The following is a 26045-nucleotide window of genomic DNA, read 5'->3' as shown; positions in this document are numbered from 1 at the left end:
GAAGGGAAGGGAAGGGAAGGGAAGGGAAGGGAAGGGAAGGGAAGGGATGTGTTGATGTCTAGAAAACTATTTGAAAGTGTCAACTGAATGCTGTGTGAATGCAGTGTGATAATGTGGAAGGACAGTGATTATTTCTTCCTACAATCTCGGTGATAGGAGTGAGGATTTCTTTGCCTTTTCCATGTTTGGCAGCTGTTTATTTTGCCTAGGTCAAATGTATGAATGAAGTCTGCTGTTTCCCATGTGTTTGCAGGCAAAGTGTAATAAAAAAGGAAGGCGAGAAGAAGTGAAACTCCCCTGGTTTGCTGTGTCAGAAGGCACAGGGCAGAGTGGGATGGCTTAGAGCAAGTTCTGCACATTTCCAATAGAGATGGAGGAGATTTTGCCACCACCAGTCCTTCAGCCCATCTCCCTCAGTCTCCTACCCCTAAGGGTCACAGGAGATGATGGGCCACCTCCTCCCACTGCTCAGCCAGCAAGGGGACACTCAGAAACCTACTGAGATCCTCCTGTTCTCTGGGTGCTGGGGGCAATTCTGCAGCACATGCAATGTCTTGGGGAGCAGACCCAGGGAAGGGATGGGAACATCTCCACTGAGAGCCATGGCCAAGGGCTTGGGGCTTACCATCAAATGGGATTGTCTGAAGCTTCAGCTGTTCTGTGTAGCTTTTCCGGAGGTATTCAGCAGCCTCCCCAAACTCGCTCATGTCCAACAGAGACATCTTGTCTGGCTGGAGGAGGACTTGCCAACAGCAAAAGAAGAATGACAGACACCTGAACGCTGAAAGGAGGGAAGGGACATGAAGTCAGTGCACAGAGAAGGCACCTACCGCTGGGCTGCTATCAGCGATGTGCAGTCACCAAACATGCTCTTGGTGTTAGAAAGTGAGAGAAGACAGTGACAATACTAGCAAATAATAACCGTAATAACAACACGATCACTGAATGCTTTCCCTTCTGCTGCTATCAGCCCTGCTGTGCAAGCCTGTATCACATTGGTGTCAAAATCAACACTTGTGTTTATGGCTTGGCGAAACGTTGTTAGTGGCACCCGTTTTCTTGACAAAGCCAGCTAAAAGCTACTCCAGCTCTACAGACCTGCTGGAGCCTTGGTGCTCTACACAAAGCTTCTGTAAAGACCCATGTTCATGCTGCCGAGCAATCTTGCGGGATGATAAAAGCAGGAATGGAGGCATGATTCCCTTGGAAGACCTATTCTAGAGGACCGTGCTGACAGCTGCTTGGAAAGGCACTTTTACAGCACTGCTTTCTAACATCCATCTAATGCAACGTCCCGCAGCAGGACGCCGAAATGCCAACGCTGCCAGGAGCAAAATCAGTGTGCTGCTAGCAGGCATGTTGGCAAAGCACACAAATTATAGAAAAATGCTCTCGGTTCAGCTTCATCCCACCCTGTGCCCACAGCCAGTGCCCGTCCTGCAAAAACTTCCACCCTGCGGAGGTGAGGAGGGTTAGTAGCGGAAGAGAAGCGCGCACACAGACATGCTCCTTATTACTAACCTTAGTGATAGGACTGAGTGGCTGCGTGCATGCCGCAAAGCCCCTTTTTATTGTGTCTGTCAAGGTCAGAGTGGGAAAAGATATGTCAGAAATTCCCATGTGTCATGTCCACACAGCTCCATTGGTGCTGCTGTCCCACTGCCCGGAGAGACACAAAAGGCAAACTTCGCTTTTATCTCCCTGCAAATGCAGCCTGGTTATTTTTACTCCTGTATTGTCAGGCGAACACAAAGGCAGAGAGAGGGACTGCAGTCCCTGCAGGCAGTGCAGCTCTGCAGACCAACAAGGAGTGCAGAGCTGAGAGCTTTGCTTTCTGCCTTCCCGGGTCAGCACACCCGAACCTCTGGCTGAGCACTGGTCCAGTCGCTCCTCATTGAACAGCCCCAGAGTGGAGAATCAGGACAAGGGGCTCAGGGCTGGCCCCTACTGCTTGCCCACTTGCCTTCTTCCCCAAGGGCTTGCCTGGTTCGCCCAGCCACAACAGACCCTTTCCATTTAGGACCAAAAGTCACAATTTGCTTTACTCGTAAGTGAAGTGTAATGGTTTTGCCAGGGACTGATTCTGGTACGATTCTGCCCATCACTAAATGCCCAAACCCTGCTCCCAAAGCGTACTCACCTCAGTGAGGGAGCTTGGTTCCTTTCTAGGAAGGATTAAAAATTCCTCTGTACAGAGGGGCTGCTGAGTTTCCCCTATATCATTTTTCCCAGGCTGGCTCCAAAGACTCCACAGGCAATGCAGTGATCACCACCCAAAGCACAGCTTTGTCCTGACAGCGCCACCATGAACTCTAGCTCAAACCACCTTGCCACCATGGAAGCAGGCAGTCTCTGAAGACAGAAGTGAGTCTAACCAGAGAAATGATGGGAACGGTGTCTGGCTGGGGACAGCTGGTTGCTATCCCCCTCCTCAGCAGGGGGAGCATCAGTGCTGAACTGTCCCTTGGCTCCCCACTCCAGTGGTCATGTCCTGGAGACACAGAAATGACAAACAAACCCATTTAAATGACTCTGGAGTGATGGAGGAGGACTGCAGACCTGTCCCTGTGGCTTGAGCCCCAGCAGAGGGGAGGGATTGGCATTGCTTTCATTTTCTGCACAGTATAATGCAAAGGCTTTGCAAGGTTCCAGTCTTCCCCATGAATTAAAATGGAGAGGAGTCTGTAGGCATGTTCTTTCGGCATTAACGAGATGACTTGGAGCCCATTGGGTGCAGCAGTCTGAAGCCCCCACCACCGTGTCCCATGTGGACACCCTCCCACCAGGCTGGTGGGCCAGAAGCCCACGACTCTGTCGGGATTTGGGAGCAGCTGATGCAGAGCTGGAATCCATGACATGACTACTGCACCTCCCTTGGGGAAACCATCGAGGAAACACCGACCCTGAGATCCCATTTGGCCACGGTGTCACAGAGGCGTTAAACCTTGCCAAGACGGCAGTGTTGCCATGTCAGGAAGAGCAGCAGGCGTCTGTAGACCACGGGTTCCTCTGAGGTCACCCTGGTGGTCTTCTGCTTTGTCCTGGGCTCAGAGTCGGGTTTCCACCCACACCCCGGAGGGGCCCAAGGCCTTTGGTACCTTTGCCATGAGTCCCCGGCAGTGGGATGAGCTCTTGGCCCAGGCCTACCAGCTGCCCAAGCCTTGCACATTCTTCTCAGGGCACGTACCCGGCCCGTGCTCTGCTCACCCCCTCCCTGCCTTATCTTTAAAGAGATTTTATTTTTGGAGATTCCTTCTGCAGTTCCTTCTGTTCGCCCTAGTTTCTCTCCCTCTTTGAAGATGTTCCAGCAGGGTCCATCAAAGGCCGAGCAGATCTGTAGAAAGGGAAATGTGGAATGGTCACTCTGGCAGCTGCTGAAATGCACTTCCTGTGGGTTTGGGTGTTTTCAGAGCTGGCCTTTGTGATGTGGCTTTCAGGGTGGTAGGAAGCTCATCCTCACATTGCTGGCCATTGCAGAGCCGTGCCCTGCTCAGACAGGTGCAAAGCAGCATCCTCTGCAGGGCGGTGGGGTGGAACCCCATCAGCACAGTGAGGAGCCCACAGCTTTATCTGGAGCAGAGAGGATTTGCTTTAGGCTATCAGCCTGCTTGGCCAGCCCACAGCTTCCACAGACATCTTCAGCAATGCGGGCATCTCTCCAGCCATTGAGGCTCCCCTGTTTTTCCTTCTGTAGCTCTCTGCTTGACACGTTGGCATCCTGTGAGATGATGGATGAGGATGGGGCTCCTCAGATGTGCCCCTGAAAGCTGGATAAGTGTCTCCCCACAGTCACCACCAGCACCCAACTGTTGACTGTTCTGCAGTCAGATCAGCTCCTTGCTGGACCCAGAGATCCATGGGCTGCTGGGGGACTCAGCCGTTCCCAGGTGATCCCCCTGCTGCTCCCTGACCCCATGGGAGGAATGCTTCCCGTTAGCAGTCTCTGATAAGAGGCAGGAAGGAGAATTACTCTCCGTGTTGGGCAGTTTGTTAGAAGTTTTCACACTTAACATATCACCGCTATCAGCTCCCTGAAATGCACAGGAGAGGAGTGCAAAGGCGGCTGTTTAGATAAAGACAATCTGCAGAAGGGCTATTTTGGGCATATTTCCATCCAGCGGGAATGTCTGCGCACAGGAGGGGCTGACAGCCCAGCACTGCCATCCGACAGCATCCCTCCAGTCAGCCTGGGGCTGCAAGGCTCCCTCCAAAGCAAATGCCTGCTCTGCAAAGCACTTCTTCACCAAAAAGCCTTTGGGAACAGATGTGAAGTTGCTGCCGCTCGCTGTGGCAAAAGACATGGGCAGCAAGAGGGCCTGAGCACTGTGCTTCCAATGCACGCAAGAAATGAATATCCAAAATGATTATCAGGACTGAGAATGTATCTGGAAGAAACACGACTTGATCAGTCAGGCCAGAATTTGCAAGCAGAGTTCTGGGAAGTTCCCATTCAGGCACGGACAGCAAGATCACCTGGAGGTGGGGAGAACTGGAGGGTTTTATTTGTTCACTGTGATTTTCCCAGCTCGGAGGTTCTAGGGACCTGCACGGCCTCTGAAAGACCCAGCATCTATTTAGCAGCAGGAGTTGTACAGAATGCTGCAAACATCACAGGAGGGGGTGAGCTGACTTCAGTGAAGATGCTTGAAGTTTTGGCAATGAATTTCAAAAAGAGAGAAAAGAGCCTCTTGCCCCAGTCATCTGAACATTTAATAACACCTCAACTTCAGCTGGCTGCAAGGACAGGTCCTGGCACACAGCAGCTGTTAGAAATCAGGTCCATGAGCTGCCTTAGTCATGATTTCCAACACATTTCTGCGCACTGTGGGACAGGACACATGCTGAGCCCACAGCACCCAGCTGCTCAGCCCTTGCTCTCTCCACTCCTCACACATCTTCATTGCTCCATGGGGAAGCTTCATCAGAGCCGTGCTGAGGAGACAGCTGATAGAATTGAACGTGCTGCACTGGGATGTGCTGCATGGCCTCAGCATTTGTTTCCCTGGCTTTGCAGAAGCTGTGGCTCTGCTCTCCTAGCCCATCAGCCCAGTTTTCTGCTTGCTGCATGCTCAGGCACTGCTTAGTTCTTTCCCCCCTTACTGTGCTTGGTCAGCAAGCCCCTTGCTTGATCCAACTCAGCTCATCTTATGACAAGGGACGATTGCTCAAGACAAAGTGGCAACAACTACAGGAGTTTTTCATGGGACCTGGTAGGCTTGGCTCTTCCTTAAGACTGGCTGCCATCTGGAAGGGAGTGATATTCCTGCATGTCCCCGTGCTGTGGCAGACCTCCCTACATCAGTGTGGCCCATTAGATGGTCACAGCAAGAAAGTGGCTCACTCCAGGCTGCCAAGCAGGCTGTGACCTGGTGAAAGCAGAAGGAGATTGTGGCGACCAGGCACAACTTCTCCTTCTTGGCCAAGGAAGCAGATCCTTCACATCTGCTGGTGTCCCAGACCCACACAAAAGGATGTGGCAGGGTCTTGCCCAGTCCTGTGTTGAGAACATACACTCACAGCATCTTGGCTGAGTCACGGAAGACCCAGAAATGTCTGGTGGTACCTCTCAGCTTCTGCTCAGCATCCACAGCATTTTGAGGGGCTGCTGCTGTCCCCCACAGTTGGTGCACGCTGCTCCATCCAGGGATCCAAGCTGAGCATTTAATTCTCCAGATTGGTGTGTATGCCCAATTCCAGGTTTCCAGTCTGGATGCACCCTGTTAGGGCAGCAGCTTGCAGAAAGCAGCTTTCCCTTACAAGTCCCCTGGGACCAGGAAAGTCCTGTCCCCACGGCCTTTTGGACTTTAGGGCTACCCTGAGCAACCTGGTGCAGCAGCAGAGTTGGACACAGCCTGAACTCTCACCTGTTTGTTGGCTGCTGAGTGAAATAAACCTCCCAAAAAGCACCGCAGAGGGCAGATCCTGGTGCTGCAGGGACCACAGGTCAATGGGTCCACTAAGAAGGAGTGGTGAGGCATTGGCACAGGCTGCCCGGGGAAGCGGTGGAGTCACTGTAGCTGGAGGTGTTCAAGAAAATGGTAGATGTGGCACTTGGGGACACGGTTTGGAGGGTGTGGTGATGGTGGATTGGTTAGATTAGATCTTAGTGGTCTTTTCCAACCTTGGTGATTCCATGATTCTATTCCACAATCCTATACATGGCCAGTGTGGTGGCTGCTGGCGAGCCATGGAAAAGGCGATAGGCATCCGGGGCCGTGGTCCAGGGCAGGCTGCTGGGAGGCATGCGTGCACATCCCCATCCTGGAGCTTGTGCTCCACTCTGGGAAGTGACAGCACAGCCAACCTCAGGTGGAAGGTGATGGTTTGGTTTTCTGGGTCCCACTGGATCACTCGCAGCCCGGTTCAGTGCTATTTCTGCCTCGCTCCATGGCTGCTCCATGGCACAGAAAGGCCTGGTGGAAGAGCTAAGGAAGTGAAATTACTTTGGGGAAGAAATGACACTACTCACTTATAAATAACTCGGGTTTCATTGATCTTTTAGATGCTCCCTTGGCAGAGAGTCCAATGTCATCGCTCCAGTCATGCAGACAATACTTGGGTATTGTTTTATTCTCAGTTACAGGGAAAAGGACAGCACCAGCTGCCTCGCTATCTTTAGCCCATGAGAGCACCCCTCAATTGTTCTGCACTTCAAACAATAGGCACACGTGTGGAGGGTTTAAGATTGCTGGCCTTAGCAGAGCATTTCACATTGAAATGCAGCCTCGGAAACAATAGATTTCTTTCATGCCCTTGCTCAAGCTGGTATTCCTATGACGGAGAAACCAGGGTGCAGGAGCTCTGCCTTGTTTTCCTCCAGCAGGATGGGCCAGCGAGGGGGCTGGACTCCCTGGGGAGCCCTGCGAGCTCCATCCACAAAAATAGCCCTATTGTTCTGCCTCTATTTGGCTGGTGTGGAACATCACATCATCCTCTCCGCTCGCAGAGTCAAACCAGTGGCTCTCTTACTACTCCATTGCAAAATGCGTTTCAGCACCGGCATGCAAACATCTCAAGATACAACGGCGTTGGCCCAAACCCCATGAGTTGGTTTTTCTCTGCAGCTGGAACTGCAGCAAGGCAGAACGAGGGGATTTTTTTTTTAACAGGGTACCAGGGGAAGCGAGCACAGAGGATGAGCACTGCTTGGAAGGCAGCAGCTCGGTGAGCACCAGCAGCTGCACGGTATCAAATGCCTGCATATCTCGGCAGCACGGCCGGCTCACGGCCGCCCGCTCCCTGCCCACCCTGCAGTGCTTGCCTCCCAAGCACCTGGGCACGCTGCGGGCATCACAGGCTCAGTATGGGGCTGCTGGGGATGGACCCTCCTCTGAGGGGAACAAGAAAAGCAGCATTGGCTCAGAGCCATTTATACCCTCAAGCTGATTTGTATTGAGTTTCACTTGTCTGATCCCTGGGCAGCCTTTGAGAGCAGACACGGCACCCCAGAGCCACGAAGCTCATCTTGGAAGGCTCTGATAAAGCCAGAGGAGAGGTTTACAAACACAAAGCGCTTTTCTTTTAAACTTTGCAGGGCTCTATTTTTAGCTAATAAAGATAACGTCCCAGTTGCTGTTGTTCATCTTTTGTTGCATGGAACATGCCAAATACTTACCATGTCTGCCATGTTTTTTTTATCATTTAACCTTCTCCAAGCTGCACTGCGGCTCCCTCGCGCTGCAGCAGAGATTATGGGCTATCTGCATGTGCTCTTCATAGCATGGCTTAGGTTGGTGCGGACTTAAAGATCATCTAGTTCCAGCCCCCTGCCACAGGCAGGGCTGCCAACCACCAGATCAGGCTGCCCAGGATCACATCCAACCTGGCTCTGCATGCCTCCAGAGATGGGGCATCCACAACCTCCTGGGCAACTCATTCTGGATCCACCCTGGGTTAGTTAGGAAAGATCTCATTCTCCAGACTGAATTTGGAAAAAGGGAACAGAAGGCAAGGCAGAGCTCCCTACAAAAAGAGCTTTGCCAGCCTGAACAGGCTGTGTTCATCGCTGTGAAGACAGGGCAGCACCTTTCCCAACTCTCCTGAAATGAAACTGGACTGCGTTTTGCAGTGCTTTGATTAGGAACTGCAGCCTGCCACGTCCTTCCTTTACTCTCACAGCAAGCAGGAAGCAGAACAGACTCTGGGCCCTGCCAGGAGAACTGAGCGGACGACGCTACTGCCTGCATGCACCCAACATGTCCTGCACCCATCCCGTCCTACAGCCCACATATCCTACACCCAGTGCTTCCCCCCGCCGTGCCCTATACCCAGCACGTCCTATACCCAACGCATCCTACACACAGTGCGTCTTAAGCCCAACAAGTCCTACACGCAGCGCACCCTACACCCAGCACGTCCTGCACCCAACGCACACCCACAGCCGGCAACAGCCGGACCCAAAGACGCTACCTCGCCCCCCCCCCCCCGCATACCAAGCACGCATGCGCGCCCTAAGCCCCGCCCTCCTCCCTGGCTTCTTTGTTCCACGCTGATAGGTCGGTGGCGCTGCCAATCGGCTGGCTTTTAGGGGCGGGGCCAGGCTATTGTCCAATCGCCGTGAAGAAGGCGGGGCAGCCCGGGAGCGCAGGAAGCAGGTACGGGTTGGGGTGTGCGGCGTGCGGGTTGTAGGGGGCTGTGGTGGGTGTGGGGTGCAAGGGGCATGGTGTGCAAGGGGGAACTGGGATGCTATGGGGTTCAGGGGTCTGGAGGGCTATAGGGGGCTGTGGGACGTAGGGTGGCTGTGGGACGTAGGGTGGCTGTGGTGTTCAGGGGGTTATGGGGGCTCTGGGGTGCAGAGAGGCCATGGGGTGAAGAGAGGCAGTGGGGACTGAAGGGACATGAAATGTAAGGGGGGTTGTGGGATGCGGGGTGCCTGTAGGGTGCAGAAGGGTTGTAGGCGATGGTGGGGGGCGTGGGTTGCAGGGGGCTAGAGGGGCTGGATGCAAGTTACGGGGTTCAGAGGCTGTCAACAGAGGCATGGTGTCCATGGGGAGATGTGGGGTGCTGGGTACCACCAGTGGGGCCGTGGCAGGCTCTGCCACTCCTCACCCCCATCTTGGGCTGCTCAGTGGCTGTGAGTGACCCCGTGGTGCCGCAGCATGGCGGGGCCGTGGGATGTGGTGCTGCGGGATGAGGCAGCCCTGAGGCAGGCAGCAGTGGTGGCGGTGGATGCGGCGCTGCTGGAGGGTGTGCTGATGCGCACCGGAGCTGAGCCCAATGCCTCCGAGGTAAGTGTAGTCCCCCATGGCCCCACAGAGCCGCACAGCCCCGCACCAAGGCACTGCTGTTGTGCCCCTGCAGGTGGTGAGCTATGCACCCTTCACACTGCTGCCCTCGGCCGTGCCCCGTGCCCTGTTTGAGCAGGCCTATGCTGTACAGCGGGACTTCAACCTGCTGGTGGATGCCATCAGCCGGGACAAGGGGTTCCTGGAGCGCACCCTGGCCAGGTAACGTGTTGCAGGTTGTATTTAGTGGAATGCAGAATCGTGGATTCATTGAAGGAAGTCATTAAGGTTGGTAAATGCCTCAAAGATTGTCTAGTCCAACCATCAACCACCATGCCCACCAACCCACATTTCTCAGTGCCACATCTTCACACCTGCAGAACAGTCACTCCACCACCTCCCTGGGCAGCTGTGCCACTGCATCCTTGCTCTTTCAGAGAAGATATTTCTCCTAATATCCAACCTAAAAGTTAAGTAGGAATCGTGTATCATCTCTGCAGGAATTCTCTTCTTTTCTGGCTTTTTGTCCTAATGTTCATTTCCATCAAGTCTCTGCGATTTGAGGTCTCACTGGGCCAGCAGTTGTCTGCTGGCAGCAACTTCTGCCTCACCAGTACCTGAGCTTTGTGGCTTCTCATGTTACTGGCACTGAGGCTGTGAATTCAAGTAGCTGGAGGCTTCCTCAAGTCCTGCCTGTGACAGCCTGCTTTGGTCTTGTCTGCACTTGCTGGCAGCTGGCAGCTTGCTGCCGAAGCCTTAAGGTGCCTTATGTTGTGTCAAGAGAAGTTCAGGTTGGAGATCAGGAGAAGTTTTTTCTCAGAAAGAGCAGTTATGCATTGGAACAAAGAGGAGTTGGTACAGTCCCTGTCCCTGGAGGTGTCCAAGTAATGTGGAGGTATGGCACTGACATGGGTAGTGAGTGTGGTGGGATGGGTTGGGATTGGAGTGGATGATCTTAGAGGTCTTTTGCAACCTTAGTGATTCAGTGAAGAGCTGAGCACTGCAGCACACAAAACTCAGACATCCAGCAGGACAGGTATCTGGTGCAGCCCTGAGCTGTGTGTGCAGGTATGGGGATGCCTCTGAGTCCTTCCCTGTACCTGCAGAACTCTGTCATGTTCCTTTGCTTTTGCTCCGTGCTGTCTCTGCCCCACATCCCCACACACTGCACCAGGAATATCCCCAGCAGAGATTCTTAGTGCCTCTGTAGTGTTGTGAGAGGACTGACCTGGTCCTGCTGTCCCTCCAGCACCATCAAGGTGGATGACTTCACGGCACGGCTCTTCAGGATCCACCAGCAGGTTCTGGAGGAAGGGCTGGCACAGGTAGGCTGCAGCAGGGTGGGTGGGCTGCCACAGGTCCCAGCCCTCTGTGGGTGCAGCTGGGGAGGGGTGCATGGAGCCCCTCAGATGGTGTGGGGTGTGGGGTCGCTGCTAAGCAGTGTTGTACAGAGCCAAGGCCATTCACAGCAAGGAGCCCAAGGAGCTGGGAGGGAAGGGAATAAGGACAGCTGACTTCAACTGGCTAAAGGGATATTCCATGTCATATGACATCATGTGGAGGGAGTTTTCAAGGGAGTGGGAGTTCATTTCACTCTCATTCACTTGCTGGAGGCTAGCTGGGCATCAGTCAGGGGATGCTGAGCAATTGCTTGTTCATCACTTGTTATATACATTATATGTAGTCATAGTTATTTATGCTTTTCCTTGTTCTCTTAGTAGATGGTTTTATCTCAACCCACGAGTTCCGTTTTGCTTTGATTCTCTCCCCTGTCGCACTGGGAATGGAGCGAGCGAGCGGCTGCGTGGTGCTGAGCCACCTGCTGGGGGATGCGGCGCCGCACCTCACTCCCTCCCCTCCGCCTCAGTCTGTGTTTCTAGGCATCAACCGCTCTGACTACATGTTTGACTGCGGGGCAGCCAGCCCGCCGGCGCTGAAGCAGATTGAGATCAACACCATCGCTGCCAGCTTCGGTGGCCTCGCCTCCCGCACCGCTGCCGTGCACGGGTATGGAGCAGCTGCGGCCCAGCCTGTGCCCCAGCACAGAGCCGTGGTGCCTGGGGCCGGGTCTGGAGCCGCTCCTGTCGTGCAGGCGGGTGCTCAGAGTGCTGAAGAAGCCTGAGGAGGCGGCGAGGTTGCTGCCCAATGACCCTGCCCAGGGGCTGGCCATGGGCATCGCCAAGGCCTGGGAGCTGTACGGCTCGCCGAGGTGAGTGCTGCCAGCTCCTGCAGCTGCACATACTGAGTTTACAGCTGTAGTTCTCAGACAGTGCTGTTGGCTTAATGACCCCGATAGGGCCCAGCCTCTTCCTGCCTTTCCCTTTTGTGTGTGTGCCCAGCACATGGTGGTGTCACGGGGCCTGTCCTGCTCTCTGTGCCAGGCCACAGAACTGCTGCAGGACGCTCACGGGAGCTGTGCAGGCAGCCTGGATCACAGAGATCAGTGGTGGGTGAGCCTGGTGTGTGATCTCTTGAGTTAATGGTGCCCTGTGTCTCTTGCAGTGCCGTGGTGATGTTCCTGGTGGAGAAGGCCCAAAGGAATATTTTTGATCAGCGATGCGTGGAAAACAAGCTTTGGGACAGGTAAAGCAGAGTCTGTCTGCTTCTCAGTTGGCCACTTGTGCAAGGTTAAAGTTCAAACATGTCACGGGTTCCTGGCCTGTTGGAGGGCATGCTGTGGTGTGCAGCGGGACTGTCCTTACCTTGGACTTCTCCCTGAGGTCTCTCAGCTTTCCTTTGCCAGCATCCTGCTCCAGCAGCAGCAAAGCCACTGCTCTCCAGGAGTGGTTCCTTGCCAGTGATGTACCCATGGGTCCTCAGAGCTGCTCCAGGGTGGCTTTGCTGCAGGCCGAGGCAATAAGGAGCAGAGCAGGGATACCAGTGGTCCTGTTTGCTTTCTAACTTGGGATTGGGCAGAGGGTCTTCAGTAAAAGCTTAATTATTGAAGCTTCAGCCCCACTGGGAAGGGCTCTACAGATCTGTGGGGCTCTGGAGAAAGTGAGGTCAGAGGAGGCTGAGCCTCAGGGCTGAGCATGGTTAGGGGGAAGAGCCACGGCTCCACCGGGGACTTTGCAGGGCCACAGTGCCACTGTGTGGGGAGGGACGACAGAGCTGAAGGGAGGAGGTTCCCCAGGAAGCACTGGCTGGGAAGCCAGCAGTGAGCCTGTCCTGCATGGGATGACAGAGCAGAATGATCACTGGCTTCTAAGAAAAGCTTTAGGAAGGGCAAAGTGAGTGTGGAAGAATGCGGGGTGTTCAGCACGCGCTGCTTCCTGCAGCGTTTTGAGCTGGGTGCTGGAAATGGAGCTGTTCTGTGAGCTGTGCCTGCCTCTTGTGACCGCCCTGCTCCTCCTGCAGGAACATTCGGGTCATCAGGAGGCGGTTCCAGGACGTGTATGAGCAGGGCTCCCTGGATGACTCCCGGAGGCTCTATGTGTGAGTAGGAGCAAGGGCACGCAGCTCTCATCTGAAGTTGCTGGAATGGTTTTGAGTGTAAATAGTGGCTTTCTGGGAGTGCAGGTCTCTTCTGTGCCTCAGGCTGCTGCTGCTTCCTGTAGGATTATGTGATTGTTTTCATGATGGTGGGACTTTGCATGCACACGTCAGTCTTTTGCAGCTAGAAGCCCTATTTCTCTCTCCCAAACCACAGCCTCTCTGCTCTACAGGGTCCTTTCTTCCTCCATGCAAATCTGCAGCACACCCAGGCTGTTTCTGAGGTTTGCACTGACACATTTCCTGTTGACCCTTCACTTGATGCTTTGCCTGGGTCTGAGTTACCCGTGCTGGAGGAGGAAGCACCACGCCTCTGATGGGCACTGAGCATGCTCTGCGTCTCACCCACGCAGGGAGCTGATGCCAAGTGTGATGTTTGTCCTATCTCCAGGCTAACATGCTTGGAGCTGCACGAGCCCAGAGGAAGCTGTGGTTGCACGCCAATGTTTTTTCTGTTGTTAGGCAGATTTTTTCCATGCTCTGACCTTTGGGGCATCCTCCACGTTTAATTAATGAATGCATTTGTCAGCGCCAGGCGGTTAAGGGAAAAGTATTGCAGTGCTTCCTCTGGAGCATCTTCCCCTTTCCATGAGTGCTGTCACATGGCAGTGGCCGTGCTGGGTTGTGTAGCTGAGGTTGGGGTGCATGGTACCATGATGCTGCCAGCTGTGCCCTGCCCTGAATCACCCTCAGATAAGGATCCTGTTCCCTCCTAGCCATAAGAATGTGAGGCTGCTGAACAATGAGTTCCTCACCTCCCTCTGGGCTGGGTGCCTGACTTATGGAGGCTGTGCTTAGAACAGGGCTTCCCATATCCCCTCCCTTCTTGAGGAGCTCAGGAGGCGAAGCAGAAAGGGCAAACCCTATCACAGAAAGGGCAAACCCTATCACACGCTGCCTGTCTGGGCCTGTCAGCCCTACGTGCTGGGCTTTGCATGGAGGAGCTGCTGGCTCTGACGGCTGCTGCTTTCTGTTCCAGGGACGGCCAGGAGGTAGCAGTGGTGTACTACAGAGAGGGCTACGTGCCGAGCAACTACGATCAGCAGGTCAGCACCCACTGCTTGCTCCTAGAAGCTGTGGCAGGGGTTTGGAACATCCCACAGTCCTGTCCTGGTTGGGGTTAGTCCTGCCTGGGTGGTGTTGGGATGCTGCCTGTCCCCACTGCTCGTGTGGTGCTCCTGTAGTATGGAAAGCAGGTGGCTTCTTTCTGCAACCACCATTCCTGTGGGCAGTTCCTGTCTGCAGCACTGAATCGCTGCTGAGCAGTGCAGGTTAATGCAGATTAGCACATACTTAAAGGCTTGAACTACAAACCTTTTCCTGCCCTCAGTTACATATTAGGACTGGTAGTAGCAGGTGAGAACAATACAGAACAGCTCTTGGCTGCTGTCTGGAAAGCAGCAGAGCACAGGGGGAGGTGGCAGAGCAGCCTGGTGTGCAGCTCCCAGGGGCTGTGGCAGATCCGTGGGTGCAGCTCTGCTGGGATCAGAGTGCTGTCCCCATCCCGGCAGGCAGGGATCTCACAGGGAGGGCTAAGCAGAAACAAGAGGAGGAAGCCTGGCTGTGCTGATGGGCTGATTGCTCTCCCCCTGTCTCAGAACTGGGAGGCACGGCTGCTGCTGGAGAGGTCGCGGGCAGTGAAGTGCCCTGACATTGCCACACAGCTGGCTGGCACCAAGAAGGTGCAGCAAGAGCTGAGCCGCCCGGGGATGCTGGAAAAGCTGCTGCCTGGCCACACTGAGGCTGTCAAACGCATCAGAGCAACATTTGCTGGGCTGTACTCGCTGGATGTGGTGAGTGGGATTGGAATGAGGGTGAAGAAGAGACACGTGCTTGGCCTGCATGATGTAATTCCTTGGTTCAGAAACATCAGTATGCTTTGCTGGCCTCGGGCCTCTGGTAGTCATGCTCAGAGAGGACTCTGGAGGAGCTCCTGCTCCTAGCTGATCCTTTGCTGCTACTGTCTTTCTTCCAGGGTGAAGAGGGTGACCGGATTGCTGCCACAGCTATCGCCAGCCCTGAGCGGTTTGTGCTGAAACCACAGCGAGAAGGAGGAGGTACGAGCTGGAGTGGGTTCCCCTGGGTTTTGGTGTGGTTCACGCTGTCCAGTGTCATGTGTCCTGTGATGGCTTCTGGTCCTCATCAGAGGGGTGAGAGGCAGGGTGGAGTGGCTTTGTGCCCACAGGGATGAATCACAGCGGTGAGGGAGCGCTGCTCCTGCTGAGCTCCAGGTTCCACCCTCAGGGAACAACCTGTATGGTGAGGAGCTCAAACAGGTCCTGGAGAAGATCAAAGACAGCCCTGAGAGAACCTCCTACATCCTGATGGACAAGATTGAGCCGCAGCCAGCAGTGAATTATTTGTTGAGGGCACGCACTCCCCTAAAGGCCTCCAAGTGCATCTCAGAGCTTGGTATTTTTGGTGTCTATGTCAGGTGAGTATCACGCAGTATGGAGTGGTTCCTATCCCTGCTCCTCTCTCAGAGGAACATCTCAGCAGCAGGGCAGATGTTCCAGGATAGAGGGATAGGGACAGCTGGTGTTGGGTGGGATATGTGACCAGCAGCAGCTTTCCAAACCCCAAAGCTGGGGTGTCCCATTCCCAGTTGCTGGAGGAACCTCCCAGCATCTACACACTGCCTCACTCAGAAAGAGATGAAGGTGGAAGAGGTCGTGCTCAACCCTAAGTAGCTGCTGCTTTTGTTTAAAGCCCTTTGTAAGAGGATCCACAGAAACACTTCCATAGCTTATAGATTGAAGCCCTCCTACAACTTTTAGCAACAACTGCACTCTGGCAGCATTCACAGCCCAGCATTGCTCCCTTGCAGAGCCTTCCAGCCACCATAGCCCAGCCAAAGAAGGGCAGCATCGCCAGGAGGAGCTTAGATTGTTGCAGATGGGAGAAATGCTGTGGGCTTCCTGCTCCACCATGCTTCCCCTCTGCCTTCTCTTTGCAGGCAGGGCACAGAGCTGGTGCTGAATGAGGCCGCTGGGCACCTGTTGCGGACGAAGGCAGTGGAGCACGCAGACGGCGGGGTGGCAGCCGGGGTGGCGGTGCTGGACACCCCCTACCTGGTGTGAGCTCCTCGTGCAGTGCCCACAGGGCTGGGCTGCCACAGGGCTGCTTCCCTCAGGTGCACCTAGTGAGGTGAGAAGGGCTGGAGACAGCCAAAGGTTTTGCACTGGTTTGAAATGTGCTCTTGGAGGCTGCTGCAGCACTGGAGGGGACACTGCTCAGTGCCAGTCCCAGTTTCATTACACTCCTATGCACGTGGACAGCTGCCATGCTGCAGCTTCCCCAAGCCTCCATCACTGTCAGTGCATTCTCTTGGCTTCACTGTGGGACCAGCACTGAGGGATGACAAGATGCGTCTCCCCCGGGTTTCCTGAATCAATGGGAAGAGCCGTGGGTGCTCCTGCTCACGGGCCATGTCTGCAGTGCACCCCCCTTCCACTCCAGCCCTGCTCAGCTGAGTAACTCCAGGTGTGACACAAAGTGCCCCTTCCTGGAATTGCCCTGGTGAAGCACCTAGGCAGCCTGAGCTCCGCTGCTCCATGACTGCAGCGAGGCCTTATGCCTGTGTTCCTGATAGCCCTGCTGGCTGTGCCTACAGCCTGCAGTCCAGGTGCCTCAATCAAGCACTGATCTGCCACTGCGCAGTGGTTTTGTTCTGTGGCTGATTCCACAATCTGTGGCTGGTGTTCAGCTGGGGGGCTTGATTACCCCACCAGAGATTAAAACATACGCTGCATCTAAACAAGGCTCTGGGGTCAGTTTTGTCTGAGAATAGCTGTGCAAAGAGGGAGACATATCTTAAATTGTACCTGGAGTGGGGGTAGCATGATGGATGGTTTGCACGAGCCAGCCTGAGTGCAAGCTCTGGGGGTATGCCCTTGGCTGAGCTCTGTCCCCCACTTCAGGTGAAGCTGTCAGGGATGCTGGCTGCTCTGGGCTCTGCTCAAACTCCATCTTATAAACAGAGCTGGGGTCACATTCTCCTTTACACATTTGCTTGCTGCTCCGACACCAGGGGAGCTGGTTCTGCTCAACTTGGTCCCTGCAAAGCCAAATTTATCTGACAAGCTGTGGTGGCAGCTGAGAGCTCACTGTAGCCCCTCAGTATCCTCCTCTCCTCCAAGCTTGACTCCTGGTCCAGGTATGGCTTTTGGGCAGCTGCACACCTATGCATGGACTTTTCTTGGTCAACCTGGCAGCTTCTGCTCTGTTCAGTTAAGTCTGTTCAGCAGCATTGGAGATGTGTCCTGCGCTGCAGCCCAGCATGAGCAGCCAATGCTGAGCTGCAGGTGTGAGGCACAACGCCCTCCAGGAGGAAGCAGTCTGGTCTTAGTCCTTGGGTGTGCTTTTGGTTGGAGCATTGGGCAGGGAGAACGCAAGGTTAGCTGCAACCACGAGGAACAGGATGTGAGCACTGGAGCAGAGCTCTGAGCTTCTGGAGGCAGCATGTGCTGCTTTCTCCCTGGTGCTGCTCCTGCATCCATCCTGCACGTTGATGACACGTGGGTGTCACACATCTGGTGCTTTCCATCCACCTTGGTGGAATGATGTTGGCTGCGGACCAGGAGAATAATAAAGCATAGGCTCTGGTGCTGGAGCTTCTGCCCTCTGCCCAGTGTAGGGGCAGCACAGACTGAGCCACAGCCTTGGGAAAAGAGAAAAGCATCAGCTGACACCACTGCAGCCACATAAGCACCATCAGTGCTCAACCACAACACAGGGATGAGTGTCTGTCCCACGCCACTTGTGGCTTCCAGAACAGCTCCTGGTTACGGCACAGAGGTCTCCCCCTGGACTCCACACCAGACAAACATTTACAATGCATCTACCCCTACAAATGCTCTGAACCTGTTCTGTTTTGTTTTCTTAAATTTTTATTCCATTTTGCATAGAGTTCTAGCTGTCTCCAGCCAAAATTACACAACAAGTAGTAACAGAGGAGGAGAACAGATGTAGGAACTCACGTTAAAGAAGTGGCACAATCCTGTGGAAGGGAGCAGTGGGTGGTATATGGGACACAGGCATGACTGAGGTTGTAGGTCACAGATACCATGCCAGTGAGAGCAGCAGGCAAGAAATGAGACTTGGGCAGCAGCTCTGCAGAGCACCTGCAACACCTGCCCTGGGCCTTGGAAGAGTTACCTCCTTCTTCCCAGCCAGCCAAACACCAGCTCAGTTTAAGGGTAAAGCCTGTTGCAGCAAGATTTAAAGCTCGTTTTTCCTTTGGTTTAAGTGTAGAAATCAAACAGCTCAGGTGTGATTTCAGTACAGACATTACAAAGAGGTATCCTTCCCAGCTCAATCCAGGGCTGATGTTCAATGTAATTAACTTGATGAGGAAATGTTGGCTTTGGTAGCACCCTCATGGTGTTCAGACTTGGGCTGGAGTTACTGTTTTCTCTCATCATCATAAGGTCATGCCAGATTTAAGCAGAAGTAACACACGTTTGATTGGTTTGCAGTGGGAAAGATGCCTCTGCAGTGCTCTGTACCAAAGAGCTCTAAAAAATCCAGCTAAAGCACAGAGCTCCCAAGCCTTACCTCATTCTCTTTCAGGTATGGGACCTAAGCTAAAAAACAGTGGATGCAAGTCTAAAATTCAGTTGTGCTTGTGATGTGAGAGTGCTTTTAAGTTTTCCCATAGCTCTGAGTAGAAAAGGAAGGTTACTCAGCATGTAGACAGTGGTAGATGAGCATCCCATGCCTGCCTGCACTGAGTAACTCCAGTACCACTTCCCCTACAATCTGCCCCCAGCTCCTTCCCACTGAGGGAACCAACTAAGGACACCAGGCTCCCTCAACTACATAAAGTTAATCAACATCCCCTTCCCCCCCAAGAGAAAACAATAAAAATCAAGATCGAGGTGATGAAAACAGAGGAGCACAGGTCACAAGTCCCAGCATAAATGAGGCCAAACCTCAGGTGTATGATACCCATCTCCGATGTGACATGAACACTCCTCCAAGGCATGAACATGCTGGCAAGACGCAGCCTCTCCAGGGTCAGCCTTCCTTCATCTCTTAACATCTGTACATTCGATTTCAACAGGTGAAGGTTTCTTGCCCAAGGCAGACAGTGGTTACTTGAGGGACCTGCTCATTAGGACACTGCTGCTACAGTTCTGTTCAGCAGGCAGAAGTCACGCTGCTACAGTTTGGTGTCGCATCTGTTGTTGAAAAGCTGGTTTATAATGCCTGGGTTTACCAAGGTGGAGATGTCCCCCAGATCTCTGTCATTTTGGGCAATCTTCCTTAGTATCCGCCTGGTGATCTTTCCTGTAAGGACAACCATGCAAGGAAAGCAGGACTTAGGATCTCTTCAGCATCCCTAGCAAAAGTCAGTGCCCAGACCGACAGCATCCCATATGCCCTAGGGATGCTTCCTGTGGATTTGGCTGCTCCCAGATAAACAATTCAGGGATAATTCCTTTCCACTGGCAGGAACTGGTTGGTCCTCCCCAGCTGGGAGCCTTACCTGAACGGGTTTTGGGCAGGCTGGGAGCATGCTGGATGTAATCAGGCGTTGCTATCGGTCCGATTTTTCCCCTGACTGCAAAATAAATAAAAAAAAAATCTTCATTAGAGATACAAGAAGATCTTGCACATATTTTTCTGGCAGGATTACTGAGTTCAGGCATGCAGAGCCCAGCTCCCAGGGCAGCCTGGTGCTCACACAGTGTGTGGTTCAGCACATGTTCCCAAAGGCAGCTGCACTCCAGTTCTCATTTTCTCCATTTCCAAGAGACCTCAATAATCTCTGTACCAATCACTGTTCCATTTTGATGGAGCAAGAATCGATTCCCTAATGTGTTCCTGCAGAGAAGAAAGTCCCATGGCAGGTCAGTCCCTGCTCTGCCAGCGCCTGCTGGCTGCAGGAGACAGGTTTGCAAACGTTCCCTTCTGCCTCCCAAAGTAACCAAACAGTTCTCAAATCAACCAGGGAGAGCCACAGGAACCATGCCCACCACTGCAAACAAAAGCTACCCAAGTTGTCCCTGCAATTGCCAGCTCCCAAGAGGTAGAGACGGCATCACATGAGCAGCCAAAGGCCAGGAGAACTAATTTTAGTCTTTGCCATCCATGTTCTCTAATCAGAGGGGGCACCTTGATGCAGTTGTCCATGCTGCGTTCCCCAGACTACATGCACCCTCATTTAAGCACCCAAGAACTTAACCCCTCCACCCCCTGCAGCAGCCTCCAACCTGTTTGGCTGTTACTACCTTGTTTTTTCAGCTCATCTGCCAGGTCCTTGGTGAATTCATGGCCATCTTTCAGGGTCACGAAGCAGTAGAGGCACTCGCCTTTCAGGGGATGTGGGTGGCTGACCACAGCGGCCTCAGAGACGGCTGCATGCCCAAGCAGAGCTGACTCCACTTCTGCAGTGCTCAGCAAGTGGCCTGGAAACAGAGAGACAACGCATTGCAGAGCTGCGTGGAGGCCTGCAGCCCCCCAGCAGCCAGGAGGAAGAGGTCAGGAAGTGTAAAAAGCCCTGAGCTGTATGTTTGAGAGGACTGCTTTCACTCGCTTCTCTCTCCAGCTGTTTTCTCAAGCCCATTTTAGCAGTTCAGTGGTGTGGGTTCCCCCGCAGGGCTGCCAGGCATCACTCACATGAGCTCAGGCTGCAGGGTGAAGCTACCTCCCCTGGCTGTTTTCCTTCCCACCTTTAGGTTTCTTTCTTCGACAGGTCTGTGAATTGTTCACAGACACAGGATTACACAAATCACAGGCTGAGCAGTTGGATTTGGTAAGAGGAGAGCTGGCCACAAGGTCAGCTGAGGAGGAACAGGCTGGACCGGCGCTGCTCCAGGTCATTGTTGTAGAGATATGAAACGGAGCTTCCCAACACAAGGCTGGGGCACAACTCACTTTTCTATACTTCCTGCACCCACACTCTGTTATTCTGGGACTGCTGTCACAGAAAAACCACAGGAAGGTGACCAACTCCCAAAACAATCAGTTGGTGAGGATGTAGCTTGTCTGATGAACGGATCTAGTTTGATGCAGGTAAAAAAGTACAGCAGCATCTCAGAGCCAGCAATGAGTACCTGCAGGCTACAACTCCAGGAGAGGACAGAGAACCTCCATCTCTGGGGGCAAAGCACTGAGCAGCTTGATCCAGCTTTTATGTTAACCCTACCTGGAGCTACATGTTGGATTAAAGACTGCAAGGTCTTGCCCAGCCTGGATATCTGTGCTTCCCTTTGGCACCGCATGCTTCAATACAAAGCATGTATGTTGGCTGAGGATCTGCTTTAAGATACTGCAGAAGGCTCCTTCCCTCCAGTGTACTGCTACTGGAGGAATTAATTCAGAATCACAAAGTCACAGGCAGGTCTGATTTGGATATAAACCTGATCCAGCAATTAGATCCATCTAGAGGACAGGCTGCTGGGCAGTCTCACATACGGAGAAATGCTCTCCATAAAAGCAAAGAGGCTCTTTTAATCAGCATCAGGAAGCACACTGGCTCCCACTGAAGACAAAAAAAAAAGCTGTTCTTACCAGAAACATTCAGCATGTCATCAATTCGCCCTGTGATCCAGTAATAACCATCTTTATCTCTCCTGCAACCTAAAAATAGCCAGAAATGACAGCATGAAGAAGCAGTGCCAGCTCTTGGAGCAACTGATAAGGGATCCTGAGGCCAGGACTGTGCAAGATTTTAATTGCTGTCCCCAGGCCTCTGCACCCACACACTGCCCAGACAGCCTTACCATCACCTGTCACGTAGCACCCAGGGAACTTCTTGAAGTACGTGGTTTCAAACTGCTGGTGGTTTCCATACAGTGTGCGCATTATTCCTGGCCAGGGCTGCTTAAATACCTACAGTGAAAAATGCAGACCTGAGTCAGTGGGCAACTGTTAACAGAGTGGCCTCTGCTGTTCGTCAGCATTTCTAAATCACCTCCATGGACCCACAGTACTGCTGGGCAGCTAGAGCACTTCCTACACTGTTCCAGGTCTTGCCAGCTCAGCATAACCCTTTTGTAGCTCCTGGGACATGGAAAGAACAACTTTACTCTGAAGAACTCATCCAAGGGTCAAGGTATCTATCAAATACCTGCTTTCTGCCTCCCCCAGTTCAGGATCCTATAAACTGTTTATTCTACTAGTGGAAGGAAAGTAGCTCAGTCTTTGCAGTGCTGTGCAAATGACGGAGATGCAGCAGAGGTGGCCGTAAGAAATGGCACTCAGACAGCTACTGCCTCATGCTACTGAGAAAGCCCCTCCACTCCCTCCTGCCATGCTCATGCATGCAAGTGCCTTTATGGATCATTTAACAGCTTGTTCATGGCACAAAATTCACAGTGAGTTACAGCAGTAAAGAGAGCTCCTGCCACCCAAGGGATCCAGTGTAAGCAGAGATGTGCATACGCTACCCAGAACGTCCTGGAGCTCGTGGGGAACAGACAAGGGTAGGGTGAGGAAGATCAGCCCCTCTTTACCAAGTAGCCTTCTGCTTCTCCTTCCAGCTCTTCCCCCGACTCGTTCATGATGGCAGGGACCACACCAAAGAAGGGGAACGTCTGCCATGGGCACCAGACAGCAAGGAGACATGAAGATGAGCTGAGGCATTCAAACTTTGCACAGAGGGATGGGGAGCCCTCCCTGTCAGAGCAACAGTAATACTCACAGCAGAGCCTGGTTTCATGGGGGTGGCTGCAGGAAGAGGTGTAAGCATGTGGCCACCCTGAGAACAGAGGCAAAAGGAATGAGATTAATGATGCCAGCCTGTGGGGAAGGATACAGCAGAGGAGAGGGTGTCCATGTTTGGGCACAAAGCTTTGAAACTGCAGGAGATGATAAAGAGAGGGAGAACAGGGTTCGGAGCAGACCTTCTCAGGAACACTTCTAAGAAGGTCTTCCCATGGCACCTGTTTGAGGCCCTGGGAGAGAAGGGGAGCCAACACTTGCAGGCTACATGAGATGCTGGGAAAAGCTCCTAGACAAGGAGAACAACTGGTTCCAATAGCACCAAAGAAACATGATGGGAAACTTGCAAAGACACCACGCTGCCTGCTGGGAGCACAAAGAAAAAAGAAGTCCAGAGACACCCAGCTGAGGACTCACCGTCTCTGTCTGCCAGAACGTGTCCACAATGGCACACCTCTCCTCTCCCACCACACGGTAGTACCACAGCCAGGCTTCAGGGTTGATGGGCTCCCCAACGCTCCCCAGCACCTTCAGAGACTTCCGGCTGTGCCTGCAGAGAGGAGGGGGCTCACAGGGGCTCAGCAGGCCGCAGAGAAAAGCAGCTGTGAGCCTGTGGCACTGCAGAGCCTGCAGGAATCCCCAGGCCTCTCAAATATATTTGGAGTTTCAACGATTCAGTCCCTTCTCAGCTCTCTCTCACAGGGGAAGAAGGGAAGCCCCTGTGGTTCTGTTGCCTCCTGCTCCAAGCTCCCACTCTGCTCCTTCCCTTCTTTGGGCCAAGCTGCACACAGGGGGGCCCCTCTGCCCGACACCCCTCTGTGAGCCCTGGGTGGGGGAGCAGGGGAGAACCTGCAGTCTCAAAGCTTAGCTGCAGCTCACAGTGAAAAAGAACAACCTGCTCTGGGGTGCCACATCGAAGGCAGTGAAGGGGTGCAAATCACTGGGTTGAAGGCCAAAAATCCTGTTTTGTTCAGACAACACGGTGGGATACTGCTGCTCAGAGAGGAAGCTGTGCTGGTGCCAGGGACCCCCGTGCTCCTGGGGACTGACTCACTTTTTTACGAGCTCCTCCCCATACTTCATCAGCAGCCGGATGGCTGTGGGTGCCGTGTAGAACTTGGTCACCTTGTACTTGTCAATGATACTCCACATTCGCCCAGCATCCGGATAGGTGGGGATACCTTCAAACTGAGTGGGAGACAGGGCAGTGACACAGCTGTTCCTCAGTGCCACCTCCCCAGAACGACCTGCAGCCCTTCCTCAAGCAAGAGGAGCCAAGAGCAGCTGTACCCCTGTGTGATCTTAGAGGCGTGCCAGGGGCATCACGCAATGAAACCAGTTCAGGACCCTTCTTACTTCTTCCTCAAGATGGATTTTGCACCCTCTCACCCCAGGTGTCCTAGCAAATGTCCCCTAAAACATCCTAGCAGGGAGGACACTTGAGTGGCTATCAGAGTGACGCAGTCCCACCAGCCCAAGTGACACTGCCCAGGTAGCATAGGGTAATGCCACACCACGCTGTGGAGACCCACAGCCGACAGCACTAAGAACCATAAAGAGGATTCTCCCTGGATGACATATTTTCCTGCTTGTTCTACCACATGAGAATTTTGGACCCAAGGCTCTGGTTCCTGATGTGTATACAGGTTAGAGCCATACACTGTCAAGCGAGATACAGGTACAGGAATTAAATGCAGGTTGTCAAATTAGTGCCAGCAGCAACAACTTTACTCCCTGCCTTCCAGTCCAGCTTTCACATTAGCTTACAGTTGTCTTGATGCCTGTTTACACAAGGCTGGCACTTCTAAGAGAAAAAAATGTGAGCATTTGAAAAACAAATTACCTGGAAGTTATACACACAGCCTGGCCATCCCTCTGCCACTACGGAGTAACCCACATCTCTTTGGGGAATACCATCCTTCCTCACAAACCACAGCGTGCTACAGTACGGCATGGACAGTACAATGAGGTCTCATACAAGGGAGAAAAGCAAATCCTGATGTGCTCCTCACAGAGCAAAGCACCACCATGCCTAACTTCTTAGAGGACAGGCAGCCAGTGGCCATCCAGCACTTACTAATACACTAGTTGCCCCATTTGCCAAGGGTCCGTAAGTGATGTAGGAATGGCCTGTTATCCATCCAATGTCAGCTGTGCACCAATAGATGTCTTCAGGCTGGTAGTCAAAGACATACTTAAATGAAGTGGCAGCATAAAGCATGTATCCACCCACTGTATGCAGCACACCCTGAAAAGATAAGGCACAGAACCATCAGGTCATGTTCCCACCAAGGCCCCCATCTCCCTGGCCAAGCTGAGAATCACTGTTTCATTGAGAATAAACAGCAGCTGAGCACAACACAAACACAGCCCCTCCTGCAAGGCAGCAGGATCTCCCTCATCCCGTCACTGGGGGGTTGCTCTGGCTCAGCCCATCCCCACAGGGCAGCAGGCTGTGTAGGAAACATACCTTGGGTTTTCCAGTTGAGCCACTTGTGTAGAGGATGAAGAGTTCATCCTCTGAGTCGCACCACTCAGGCTCACACTCCGTGCTGGCACCGCTCATTAGATCTTGCCACCACACATCCATGCGTGGATCCCAGGGGATCTGAGAAAAGCCCAACATTAGGAACAGGCCCTCCACAAAGGCACAGAGAGGGGACAAGTGGCTGCAGCCCCAACCTTGTCACCCCTCTTGGCCTATCCAGCCAGTTACTCATGGCACAGCTTCTACCCAGAACTGGAAATCATGCATCAGAGCTGCAACTCTCAGTCAAGATGTTCCTGCAAGACCTGAAGCAGATTTTCCAGACCACTGGCAACACCAACAAACCCCTCTCAGAAGCAGCTATGGCTGCTCTGCACTTTCATAGAAAACAGGACCCCTCCTGGCTCTGTGAGCTGCCACTGAGCTGCAAACAACCAAGTCAGAAGCCTTGGCACAGCCACATGTCCTCCATCACAGCCACACTGCAGGGTCTTGTTATCATGGGGGTCACAAGACCAAGAGGAACACATCAGGGGCTTCTTGTCCCTGCAGAACCAAAAATCTGTTATATTCGATTTTAAGACAACTATCGTGATAAGAAGTGGCTGCTCCAATGCTGAACCAGCCAGCACTGACTGCCCATCAAGAGTGCCAAGGCTATGACAGGGCTACCAGCACCCATGGGGGCTGAGGTCACCCTCAGAGCTGCGCTGGCTGCCATCATCTCCAGAATGCACAGCTCAGTGCAAGACCCAGTTCCACACAATCTTTTCTCCTCTCCATGAAGGAGCCTGGGGACAGCTGAGCTCTTCAGACTGACAGCACACCTCCACTGCCCACATCTCCACAAAGCCAGGCACACTGATCCCCAGCCTTGCAGCACGTGGAGGGCTCACCGGGGGCAGAGCAGCTGGAAAAACAAGGGCCCACTGTGCAGCACAGTCTGTGCATTGTCCCCAAGCTGTCACCCAGGCTCCAGCAGTCACTTGTACAAGAATTTCTTGTTAGCAAACAGAACTGGAAGGTGCCTTTGGTCCAAGAAGAGATGTAGAGATGTAAACACCTCAGCAAAGCAGGATGGAAACATCAGCATAGGATCTTCTGGTCCTGGTGGAACTCCGTGGCTGAGCAGACATAGCAGCTGCTCCTAGCACTCACCAAGGCAGGGAACC

General features: G+C 53.3%; 3 protein-coding genes across 5 annotated transcripts in view; 1 reads left to right on the top strand and 2 right to left on the bottom strand.

The window, feature by feature from the left end:
* The window catches only part of MYH7B (myosin heavy chain 7B), a 27632-nt gene extending 26910 nt beyond the window's left edge, over window positions 1-722 (bottom strand). The window contains exon 1 of the mRNA XM_042834508.1: window positions 626-722. Coding sequence (XP_042690442.1) covers window positions 626-722 — 97 coding nt within the window. The remainder of the gene's footprint in view (window positions 1-625) is intronic.
* Window positions 723-8572: 7850 nt separating this feature from the next.
* Window positions 8573-16473, top strand: GSS (glutathione synthetase). The gene is made up of 13 exons (XM_042834498.1): window positions 8573-8594; window positions 9069-9227; window positions 9301-9446; window positions 10474-10549; window positions 11092-11231; window positions 11317-11433; window positions 11727-11807; window positions 12582-12659; window positions 13696-13762; window positions 14315-14509; window positions 14692-14773; window positions 14961-15150; window positions 15673-16473. Exons 2-13 carry the CDS (start codon window positions 9099-9101, stop codon window positions 15794-15796), a joined length of 1425 nt encoding a protein of 474 aa, XP_042690432.1. The 5' UTR covers window positions 8573-8594; window positions 9069-9098; the 3' UTR covers window positions 15797-16473.
* A 1114-nt stretch (window positions 16474-17587) lies between these two features.
* Window positions 17588-26045, bottom strand: part of ACSS2 (acyl-CoA synthetase short chain family member 2) — a 31082-nt gene continuing 22624 nt past the window's right edge. For 2 of the 3 annotated variants that reach the window (XM_042834495.1, XM_042834497.1), the window contains 11 exons: window positions 24856-24993; window positions 24463-24633; window positions 23440-23573; window positions 22803-22935; window positions 22366-22422; window positions 22178-22258; window positions 21446-21554; window positions 21234-21302; window positions 19952-20128; window positions 19207-19281; window positions 17588-19007 (listed from right to left, as the gene is read on the bottom strand). In XM_042834495.1, coding sequence (XP_042690429.1) covers window positions 18880-19007; window positions 19207-19281; window positions 19952-20128; window positions 21234-21302; window positions 21446-21554; window positions 22178-22258; window positions 22366-22422; window positions 22803-22935; window positions 23440-23573; window positions 24463-24633; window positions 24856-24993 — 1272 coding nt within the window. In that variant the 3' untranslated portion in view covers window positions 17588-18879. The remainder of the gene's footprint in view (window positions 19008-19206; window positions 19282-19951; window positions 20129-21233; window positions 21303-21445; window positions 21555-22177; window positions 22259-22365; window positions 22423-22802; window positions 22936-23439; window positions 23574-24462; window positions 24634-24855; window positions 24994-26045) is intronic. The other variant, XM_042834496.1, reaches the window with a different exon arrangement.

Source organism: Centrocercus urophasianus, unplaced genomic scaffold, assembly GCF_019232065.1.
Source record: "Centrocercus urophasianus isolate 14NV4802_14NV808 unplaced genomic scaffold, USGS_Curo_1.0 seq_47, whole genome shotgun sequence".
NCBI lineage: Eukaryota > Metazoa > Chordata > Aves > Galliformes > Phasianidae > Centrocercus > Centrocercus urophasianus.
Note: the sequence above shows the minus strand (reverse complement) of the source record. Positions and strands in the feature narration are given on the sequence as shown.